Consider the following 11,484-nt stretch of genomic DNA (forward strand, 5'->3'; position numbering starts at 1 on the left):
GTTGAACTTCAGCCAAATGCCCTTGGGGCAAGTTAATGAAGTGAAAGATAGCTAAGAATTTCATAATCAGCAACATTGTCTTAGCATACCAAAACCGTTAACGCCCCCTTATCAGTGGGTGGCAAACCTGTTCCAGCTCGCCAAAGTCCACAGTAGAAAAGCCCCCCCAGTAGCTGCACTTTATTGATTGATTAAACACGGCTGATAGCTTCCTATCGCATTGCTAATGAAACATATAATTGCTAGTTTATTGCAGAAACCAAAGCAAAACTTGAAACAAAAGCAAAAGCTGAAAAAGTCAAACAAAAAGAAAGAAAACAAATAAAAAGCTCGTTACGGACACAGCGGCTTTCAATTACTCTAACCAAGCAAATTTGGTAAATGCTTGTAAATAAATTATCAAATTATTATTAATAATTATATTTCACTACTTTTTAGTCTGCCATAGTAAATGGTAAACGTATTTTCTATTAATTACATACTTATTAACATAAAAATGATAATTATAATGATAAGCGCATTGAATCTCGCCTATTGCCCGCGTTACAAATTCAAAAAGCTGCCAAGCGAAGCTGAAGCAAAGACAAATCAAGCACATAAACAAAAAGCGCTTGGCAGAACTTTGAAAGCTTGCATTTTGAAGCAAAGCTTTGCCTTGCACAAGTTGGCAGCGCCCAGCGCAAAGAGCGCTTCAGCAAGCAAAAGCTTTTACTGTCATTATTGAAGTGTAGTTGTGCTGGCATTTGTTGTTGTTGTTGTTGTTATTGTATGTATCTCTTTTTGCATTTGTGCTGCTGCCGTTTGCTGCTTTTACTTAGTTTGTCAAGCCTGACTTGGCCAGTTAATTAATTTCATAAGCTCGCGCTCGTGAGCTTCCAACTCAGAGACGTTTTAGCCGCGCTGCCAATTGGACGTCGTTTGTCGCGCTCGCATCTACACAGCATATCCACATAGATATCTTCATTGTTAGCATTTGCGATAAGTCGCCGCCTTGCCACGCCACGCCGCGTCCTGCCCAAAAGCCAAAAGCCGCAGCCTTTGTACACACAATTGCTCTATTTGTGTGAGTCTGCACTGTGTGTGTGTGCGCGCATGTGTGTGTGTGTGTGTTGAGCTTGCAAAATCTGTGTAAAGTGAAACGTGAAAACTCTTTTTTTTGGCCCATTGCCAAATTTTGTGCATTTATTTTTAATATTCAAGTGAAACAGTGTGAATTTTAAGCAATTGTTACGGTAAGTGCCAGTAGCTGCTTTTTGTTGTTGTTGCTGTTGTTGTTGTTGTTGTTAGTTATGCGCATGCGCGGCAGCGTTGACACACTTTCTGCCTTTGCCTGCCACAACGGGCAGCCATAAGTCTTGCCTGGCATTCAAGTGCCGCTCCAGCGGATTGGCAATAAAAACAATTACCACTTGCCGCCTGCAGCATTTCGTCAGCGATTCCATCTAGCTGCCCATTCATAATCGGCCCGATCAGCTGCTGCTACAACTTTCAGCTTCCAGTCATTTACAATGTAGTTGGATATAAATTGATTGCCGCTTCTTCTTATCCATATCTGCGGAGCCGTCGATAATTACAGTGAGAATTGTTAAAAGGCCTTTAAAATTAAAGCTCGAAAATACTTTTATAATCAGTTTCACTTTCTACTCCAACAAAAGTAGGAAAAAGTTAGAAATTTGGAGTGCAAACTTAATTACAAACCTTAATTTTTATTATGGCATTTTATTTCCTACTTTAAATCGAATATATTAACTGCAATGATCCGGTTTTTTACGACGATTTAATTGGCTCGCTTTTATTTCATTATTTAAAATAATTAAATTTTTTTTATCTACTGACAATTTTAATTAATTTTAAGTGCTTTAGAAATTATTTTAAATAACAAAAATGTATTCATTTAATTTATTAGGCGAGCCAATTTCGTTGTCTTCTATATTCCTTGTTCATATTTCTGTAAAGCCCTATTAAATATCGTTCTAATCTTTTCTGTATTTCTTAAAAGCACTTTAAAAGATTTTTAATGCTTGCAATTTATCACGTCAAAATTGTTATTCGCATTAGTCTGAGAAAGTTTTGCATGAAGTGCTTCAATTTAAAAGCTGCAATAGAATAAAGTTATGTAGAATCTCGAGTTTTAACATCTAGGGTTTGAACCGGTGTCCCTTATTGACTCAACTGCTTAAGAAACTCATTTCCCATACTTTTTATTTTTTATAGACAGAATCTATATTTCTCAAAGATACACCAAGAATAGCAACTATATATAGCAACATATGTTGTGATCGTCAGATATCGTGTGTGAAGTTGGACTTTATTTGGTATTTGTAGCATAATTTAAATGTACATTAACTGTGTGTTGTCCCTTTGTCAAAGTGTCTGAAGGTTGTTGAGCTTGACACGCACTGATTTTGATTGCATACAATTTGCAGTTGTGCGAAGTACTCAGTGAGACTCGCACTTGTTTACCTTATGTGTTGTGTTAATGCTGATTCATGGGATTTACGTACGCTGGCCTTATAAATATTACAGACAGTGGCCAGCGATCGAGCATTGTGCTAATGACACCAAAACACATGCCGATAGACGAAAGGCATGCTTGATAGGCTTGTGCCTCAATTTGTGTTTGTCTAACCAATTTTAGACTCTTTATACACTATCAACTGCTGAAAAACTGCGACCTTGCTGACGACTGCGTATTGAATAGGCCAACATGCAGTCAACATCTGAGTACTATAAAAAAAAAAGCGCCAAAAACTGAACAGTCCAACTGGAAACCAGTTAAACATCTTTAACAGCCGCTATACTTCAGTTATGTATGCATACATAGTTTCTTGTTACTGTTCGTGTATTTGGCCAAAAAGTTAATTTGTCAGGTGTGGGCTGATATATAGCGAAAAATATAAAAAAATAGAAAAAAAATAAAAGAGCATAAAAAGCGAACAAAAGCCGCTTTTGAATTTTGGCATTTGCCTAGGCGAAAAATCAGATGCGTGTGCCAATCTGTACTTGAGCCGATGGCAAGTTGTTTTGCCAATATATATATAAATATATATAGTATATCGATGCCAACGTTTGGCAGTTTGAATATCAAAACCGGCTCTGCTTGATTCTAGAGCACGATTTCTAGGCCGACACAACGTTTGATATATGCAATTACATTTTTTTACATATGCAAATTCCTCAGCAATTTCAAGTGGTAAACACTTATGGGAAGTGTTTGCAAGTCCAACATTTCAAAAGGTGGCGGGTTCAAAGTGGTCAGTTTCTTGTTTCCCAGAAACAGAAAATTTTGCCATTCAACAACTCTTTTTCGACCAGCTATTGCTATTATGCTATATATGTAATATAGAAGTGCGATATTGATAAGGAAGGCAGCATAGTTCAACTAATTATTGCCAGATTCGGTTCAAGATATAAGATAGCATAATAAACAATTAAGTTGTTCGTACAAGAACAGAGGAATATGGCCTTAACAACGCGACTGTTGATGCTCTTCTAGAATATAAAAACTTTATTTACATCGAAAATGACTCCCTCTATATTTCTTGAGGGTCCCTGATTTTAAACTTTATTCACGCATTTTTGCCATCTAAAAATAGGCTGAAAATGAATTCTTCAAGATTAGCTAAAAATTTGTCTATTCAATTTTATTGAAACGTTAAATAAACAAATAGAGTTCCGGCACTTGCACTTCTATAAAGAGCATTTATAGTGGATTTGGTGTTTAACTCAAATAACTCAGTTTTTCGCACTTGCATTTTCTCCGAAATTTTCATTCTCTCTTCTTCTTCCCGCCATGGTCACTTCTCTTGTGACCGCATCAGCCTTCGCTTATTATTTTTTAAATTTACGTACGTGATGTTTTCAGGGATGAAATTTTTTGCCTTTCATTCGAATGGAAATTTTTATGGACAGAAACTTGCCTAGTTAGTTGTCAAATCAACGCCTTTAGTCTTAGGCTATAATCAATTAGAAAAATGTTGCTAATCATTTGTTGCATTTGTCTTGTGTATTTGATGATATCATGCATACTTTCAAATAAAGCACTTAAAAATCAACAGTTTTTATAGTTTTGAAATTTTAAATAAACAATAATGCTAAAATTAACAGTTGACAAAGTTCTTACAATATTGAAAGAGTCAACTTTCGAAGCGATTTACGTAACAATATTGAATTAAATAATAATATTTTCCACACTTAAGGCTTAGAGTCAATATAATTTCCATTGATTTCTGGCCTTTGTAATATCGGATACTGCAATCGCGTTCAAAGGTCTGTTATCGTTAGGCCCGACATATAATTGCCACAATTTGCATTTTGTGTTGTCATTTCAAATTAATTGTAATTATGAATAATAGCCAGGTGCTAATAATATTATTATTATAATAGAAAAGCCACTTTCATGATTTGCATGAAATGTGTGTTATATTATTAATGTGTATATATTATTTGTATATAGACAGGTTATAATATACACCTCCGTTATGAGCATTACTCATCATCAGTCTTGCTGTTTGGCATATCCAGAATCTTCAGTTCTGTTCACAGTAATACTTGCTGTTCTAACACGTTTCTAACACATTGTTATTGTTATTTCAATTAGCTCGTTACGATCTTATGAATGATCATCGGTGGGGCGGGGCGCGTGCAGTTCGCACATGGTTTACGATTATAACTACAACTAAAACTACGACTACGACTACAACCACAACCACGACTGTGTTGTATGCTTATAGAATTTATGCACATTTTCAAGTCATCATCGCCAAATGCATGTGCTATTTTTTCTCTGCTTATACCCTGTACCCATTGGAAATGGATAAAACAAGCCATGCTCGTCTGTGCATCCATCAGTCTGTCCACGTTGCTTTCAGAAACTTTAAATTAGGGTTCTCTTTGTAGCATGAGTTTGTTTCCGATAACCGATAACCAATAAGGAATCGATATCGAAATCTAACTCACAGTTATTGTGTATGCAGAAGCAGATACAGGGTATCCCCTAGTCAAACATTCCCGAATAAAGCACTCTTGTTTTTTCATACATTTCAGACAACAAGTGCTGTGTCATCTGGTCTGGGGTCTATAAGATTCTGTAAAAACAGTAATTTGCATTTAATGGACGACTGCCTGATCAATTTTAGAGCTTGTTCATTTATGCGGATCACGCTATGTGTATTTCCATTTCTTTATGATTTTTAATAGATATCGAGTGCAGTTTGAATTTTATGAGTTTTTTTATTAAGTGCATTACCAAGCAGCTTTGATATTGTCAAGTTTGCTTTATGTACGAATTCAGTTTGCTTTATTTTCTCAAGTTTTATTTATTTTGTTTTGTTTTCGGAGCGCTAATCAGGCTTAAGCAACAAGAATAGCCAATTATCTGGCGGGTACTTTAAAGCTATTGTACTTAGACGATAATCGCTTGTGCAAATGTATTTATACTTTAACGATATTTCAATACATATATATATATAGACCGATTAAACATTTCTCCTATATGTACAAAGGGTCGCCCTCAAACTGAAATACATGCAATACGACTGACTCTATATAAAGACTCTTAAATGCAATATGGTTGATTAGAGATGGGCTCGTGAGCGATGATTCGCTTTTTGTGTGTGAGCCAGAGTCCCTATAAAATAGTCTTCTATAATTACTTATCCCCATTGCTATAGAAATTTACACACATTTTGAAATTTTCTTAGACCTTTTGTTATATTAACTTTCGTCTCATATGCGAACCTTTCTTTTATGTTGGCGTAAACAGAAATTGTAAGAATTGGCAGTTGTTTTAAGCTTATTCAAGGCCACACATTTTCGGGTAAACCTTACAAAAACGAACAATCACATTCAAAAGCGAACCGAAAAATGAATGTGGAAGGTCGTTAAGATTGCTGTTAAGGAAAGGTGGGCAGAAGTTGAGATTCTTCTCTCAGCTTATTATTATACAATATTTATTATGCATTTAATTTAAAATCGACCTCGTGCGTCTTAACTATTTTGCAGATGCTGAATGTGGGTCAAATTTGTTTTAAAATTTGTATCTTTATTATTAAATACATATATTTTAATTGACTCCATGGGAAACTTGTATATTTGTGATACCGTCCTCACATAGTTTTTAAACATGTTCATTCCAAATGTATTCAAAGTTGATCTGGTCTGAAAATGGGTTTTCCTACAAGAAATTAAAAAAGTATCTATATTCCATTTTATGGATTCTATAAATGGTAATAAATTTTTTTTAGAATTTTTTGATATAATATATAAATTTAATAAAAATAAAGTTAGTATAAAAGTTAAATTTGTTTCTGCTCGATATTTATGTATACACACACATCCCTAATTTCTATTGCGACTTGCGATACCAGTTATCAGCATTAAAATAATATTTCATATTTGCCAGTTAGCCAGCGACTACTGTTGATTAAACGACTGTTTATTGATGGGCAGCTACTTAATTGCAGTTGAGCTAGAAAGTTCCCGGCAGCCAGTCGAGAACGACTCGCCTCATTTGAGTTGCAATTTAACAACAAATTATCCTAAGTGAGGTCAGTTGTATGTGACAACAGAATATATACATATTTATTGCTATATACACTTTATTATTATTCATTGTGGAGCTGTGCAATAAGTCGCATATGTAACGTACGTATATATCGAGTAGGGTAAATTGCCCAATTAAAGCTCATAAATAAATAAAGTGATCTGATTTCCTGTGGACCTTGATTGGGTCTGGTTGGTCATTGTTTATTTTCTTACGTATATAGCGAAATGAAGACTGCACCTTAAGTGGATATAACCTTGATAAAGATGACACAGGTTTTAGTTCAATGCTAATGGGAGTTTTGGCTAATGAACTTTGAATAGTGAGAAGCGCAAAGAAGGGCGTTCAGCATTATATATTTCATTTGTTTTAAAATATAGGAAATAATTTAGTGAATGATTTACACTTTTCTTATTTACAATAATAGCAGAACGTCTAAATTCAAATCCTTTCTTTGAGTCAATAACAAAGTTCCCTTCTTTAGATATATTAGTATATTCAATTTTTTCACTATATTATTATACTATGTTTTTTTGTGGATATTCTATTTTAAATATTTATATTCCTTATTTGTTTTGATAGAATGCTTCAAAATCTTTTCATAATTCATTCTTTGTTTTAGGCGGCTTCTTTTCATCAATGATTAGCAAATCTATAAAATGTTTTCAAGTTTGGTTTTGTTTGACTTTGTCTCCATTTACTTGTTGATTTCGTTTTGTTGTTTTTCCTTTGTTTTTATTATCGATTGTTGCAATATTCAAGATCTTTGCTAAGCTAATCAGATTTTATTATGTGACACATAGATGGCATTATAGTTTTGTTTCATATGATCGATACAAAAACAGTCTCACATTCGTAAGGGAGACGAATGGATCCACTATATTATTTTGCTGTAGTTATATATTCCAATAGATTTATCAGATTTATTGAACATAACTTTTGACAAGGGTTCGGTTTAAGTTTTTTATGATATTTATTTTGTAGCTGTTTTTTGAACCCTATTTGAAGTAACTTTTTCTTATTGTACTTTTCTTCAAGATCACAACAGATTGTTTAAAGATTTAAATTGGCTGATTATATTTTCAAAGAGTTGACAGCTTAATTCCTTAAAATAGGCTCACCCTTATGTAATGCCTTGATCAATTTAGTTTTGTTTTCTATAACGGGGTATCATTATCTTAATTTTTGTGCCAACATTTTGTAATTGACGTGACACTTTGCATGTGGCTAATTGGGAATCATTTTGCTGCCACGATCCACAATTCATATTAGCTGCACGCTGCTTTACTATATTATTTATTTATACTCTTTTTACGCTGCTCGATTCGAGTACTTTACTTTACTTAACAGAAGGTCCAAAACAAAATGTATGCGCATAACATTATGGGCTGTTGAACTCGGGACAAAGTAAACCCAAATATAATGCCCAAAAAAAAAAAAAAAACAAAAAGAGAAAAGGAGAAAAAAAAACCTGCAAACAACCAAAGCCAAGTTGCAAAAGGTTTTTTATTCGAAAATATCTGGAGTTTTTGTGTGCCGAACAAACTGAAAGCCCGACATGCACGTTGCCTGAATAGTAAAGCAGAAATCAGTTTATATCTAATGGTTTCTATTGACGATTTCAATGAGTATTTAAAATTTAATATTGAGTCGGTTTTAGCTCTGCTCTGGCCTTGACTTTTACCTTGAAAATGTCGCACACAAATAGACTAACTAATTGCTCTTTGGCCGAGTCGTAAAACGGCTTTTGGAACAGTTAACATACGTTTGATGGGTGCTTCGTGGCGGCTAGCTAGATCTCCCTCTCGCTCTCTCAGTCTCTCTCTCTATCTCTCGTTGTACCCCTCTCTCTGCTTTGGGTCAAGTGTGGAGCATGTTTCGCTACGTCATGCTTAGTCAAGTTGGGCCTGGTTTTATTAGCCAAGTCGTTGCCAAGTCGTCTACGAATAGTCAAAAATAGCCGCAACAATAAGCATAAAAAAAATTATATACACAAGCCGCAGCTTAAATACTCTTAAAATATAATGGAAAAAATTAAACTAAGGCAGTCAGCAATTAATATAAATTGCAAACATATTAAGAGCATAGTAGAAATATCAAAGTAGAGATTGGTATTTTTAGACTTTACTTCATTAAACACTCTATAATTAAAGAGTTATACATCCAATTTATAATATATGGAAAATTTAGAATTTTGTACATGTGCATAAGAACTCCATTTTGACTTAAGAAGTGTCTAAAATATAATAGAATTATTGAATTATAATTTATCCGAGTTTACTTTGTAGTGCTTTTAACCATTGTCTTGAGGGGTCTCTTTTCCTTTACGGTTTTCGAGTGCTGTCTGTTAAACAACATTATCAATTTTCACTCTGTTAAATGCGAATGTTAACAGTATGTTAAGCACAAGGTCAAGTTTGCATACGTACTTTGTTGTATACGTAGATTATATATATAAAGATTATATATATATGAGAAGGGCTATTATAAGTTTTTTTAGACTGACAAACTTTGTTATAAAATCAACTTACTCTTAGTTAGGGTATTTACATAAACCTTAGCGGTTTTCGGCGTGCGGCATGCGGCGTGCGGCTTGTGACGTTGTGTGACCAGTTTTGGTAACATTGTCTACATCTCGCCCTAGCACCCTCTCTCGGCTCTCAGTCTGCCGCTCTTGGCCACTGTCTGTATTCGTGTGTGCGTGTTTTGTCGGCTTCGTCTTCCGCTGCGGGCTTGTTAATGAAGTTCAGCATTGAGTCATGTTTGAGCATTGGGCCAAGGCATTGAACCACTGCGCTAGGGCGGAAATAACCCAGTTGTGTCAAGCACTTTGGCTACAAAAACTTTTGAGCTTATTGAATATACTTTCATTCTCGATCGCAGCTCCAAGTAGTCAAGATGGGCAAAGCGGAGTGCATTAGCTACGATGACAATCAGCTGCCATATATTGACCTGGGCAGCGCCCAGATACGCATGGAAAAGGAGCAGGCGCCCGACTGGGCCCTGAAGAAGGCACAAGATGAGCTGCGCGAGCTGCCCGGCATCAAGGAGCAGGCCATTAAGGAGCTCAGGGAGCTCATACAAAGTGAGTAGCCGCTGTTGCCCAGGCCAAGCTATTGTTTATTTACTTTGAATATTTTCTCACTTCTAATAGATGAAAAGTACCTACACTTGCCACTGGATGATGAGTACATGATGATGTTTCTGCGCCCTTGCCACTATTATCCCGAGAGTGCTCTCAAGCGCGTAAGTTTTAAGCATTTTCTAGATTAAAGAAATCTGGACTGACTGATATAGTTAATTTCGCTTGCTTTATTTTACAGCTCAAGAATTTCTACAACATGAAACTGAAGTATGGCATTGCCTGTGAGAACATTGTGCCCGCCAAGCTGCGCAATGTGTTTGAGGGTGAAATCTTGAACCTGCTGCCCAACAGGGATCAGCATGGTCGTCGTCTACTCGTCCTCGAAGCGGGCAGTAAGTAACAAAACGACCCTTAAAAATATGTGCAAGCGTGTGCCTAATCTCTCGACCTTAATAGAGAAATGGAAGCCATCAAAGGTGCCGCTGCCGGATCTGTTTCGTGGCATACAGCTGACCGTGCTGGGCTCCATGGTGGAGCCATTTTCACAAATCTGTGGCGCCGTTGTCATAATTGATATGGAAGGTAATAAAGCAAAGCCGGCCATAAAGTGCGTTGGTCAAGTTTAATATGATGTGCACTTTGCTTTACGACCGGACGAAGCATTAACAATAACGTCGTGTCTATTGTTACAGGTCTACCTTTGAGCCACATAACACAGTTCACACCATCGTTTGCCGCCATGCTGTTGGATTATGTGCAGGAGTGCATCTGCATGCGCCTGAAGGGTGTTCACATTGTGAATAACTCGTACATATTCAATATGCTGTTTGCCATATTCAAGCCCTTCATTCGCGAGAAGCTGCGCAAGCGCGTAAGTTAAATAATAATAAGCCTGCAACAGTACTTAATACTTAATTGACTTATTTGGCGCAGATCTTTTTCCACGGCAAGGACTGGAAGTCCTTAACCACGCACATTGATGCCGGCGCCCTGCCGCCCAAATATGGCGGCACGGCCACTTGGGAGCTGCCGCCTGGCAAGCTGTTGGGCGAGTTCTTTGAGTGCTACTCCAAGGATTACGAACGTAAGTAGCTTAAATATACTCATTAGCTCTTTGAAATAATATTGTTTTTTTGATTTTACAGAGGCCGACAGCTATGGCTACACTGAGGACTACAAAAAGTCAAAGAAATAATTTGGATAAGTCTTCCATACCTCATTTTTGTTTGATTTCTATCTTAAGTCTGTAAGTTGGGTCATTTGTGATATTGCTAATATTGTTGTACCATTGTAATTTGTAGTTATTTGCTCCAAAATTGTTTAAAGCTAAAGTGTTATTAAGTTCAAGTATGATCTGCGATACGAAACGCACACAACACGCTACATAGAGCAAAGACTTTACTAGGGTTTTTTTTCGTAAGGTATATTGTACTATATATTATAAGTAACTATGTTATGTACATATGTTTCTATGTGTAGCAATAAAATGTAAATTTTGTTACCTTTTATACTGATAAATACATCTTTTAAACTTTGAAATAAGGCAAGCAAATATATGTAATATATGTAGGCTATTGAATGCAAAGCAAGCAGTCAGTGTGTAAGCTGTAGTTATATCCCTAGACAGAAATAGAAATCTTAAATTATTGCTAACTTAAATAGAACAGCCAATACAGTTTAAGAGTCACTGAATAGTTCCCAAGCAGTTCATTAAGCACAAATTGACAAGCAGCGCACACAAGCACTCTGGCTAAGCAGTGTGTGTAAGCAGTCGCTCGTGGTAGATATATAACAAATTCTCTTAAAGATCTTTGATAATTAGTTTTAAAACCGACCTGACGGTAATTTAAAGCCG

The 11,484-nt window shown here is 35.9% G+C and overlaps 1 protein-coding gene across 2 annotated transcripts; it reads left to right on the forward strand.

Annotated features, from left to right (window-relative positions):
• The first annotated feature begins 854 nt into the window (after window positions 1–854).
• On the forward strand, window positions 855–11,147 carry LOC6628474 (alpha-tocopherol transfer protein-like). Of its 2 annotated transcripts, none has more exons than XM_002052521.4 (8): window positions 855–1,232; window positions 9,428–9,629; window positions 9,699–9,790; window positions 9,868–10,021; window positions 10,086–10,211; window positions 10,322–10,500; window positions 10,563–10,713; window positions 10,775–11,147. In XM_002052521.4, the coding sequence occupies exons 2-8, from the start codon at window positions 9,443–9,445 to the stop codon at window positions 10,822–10,824; spliced, it is 939 nt and encodes a 312-aa protein (XP_002052557.2). In that variant the 5' UTR covers window positions 855–1,232; window positions 9,428–9,442; the 3' UTR covers window positions 10,825–11,147. The 2 variants fall into 2 exon arrangements, with proteins under 2 accessions (XP_002052557.2, XP_032294115.1); XM_032438224.2 differs by lacking the exon at window positions 855–1,232 and adding an exon at window positions 6,478–6,548.
• Window positions 11,148–11,484: the final 337 nt, after the last annotated feature.

This window comes from Drosophila virilis, chromosome 4 (genome assembly GCF_030788295.1).
Source record: "Drosophila virilis strain 15010-1051.87 chromosome 4, Dvir_AGI_RSII-ME, whole genome shotgun sequence".
Classification (NCBI taxonomy): domain Eukaryota; kingdom Metazoa; phylum Arthropoda; class Insecta; order Diptera; family Drosophilidae; genus Drosophila; species Drosophila virilis.

Bases quoted from the DNA above. Each gene is read 5' to 3' on its own strand.
- LOC6628474 (XM_002052521.4), top strand. From the start codon at position 9,443: ATGGGCAAAGCGGAGTGCATTAGCTACGATGACAATCAGCTGCCATAT. The intron at 9,791-9,867 runs GTAAGTTTTAAG...TTTATTTTACAG, and splicing joins CCGAGAGTGCTCTCAAGCGC to CTCAAGAATTTCTACAACAT. The intron at 10,212-10,321 runs GTAATAAAGCAA...CTATTGTTACAG, and splicing joins TGTCATAATTGATATGGAAG to GTCTACCTTTGAGCCACATA.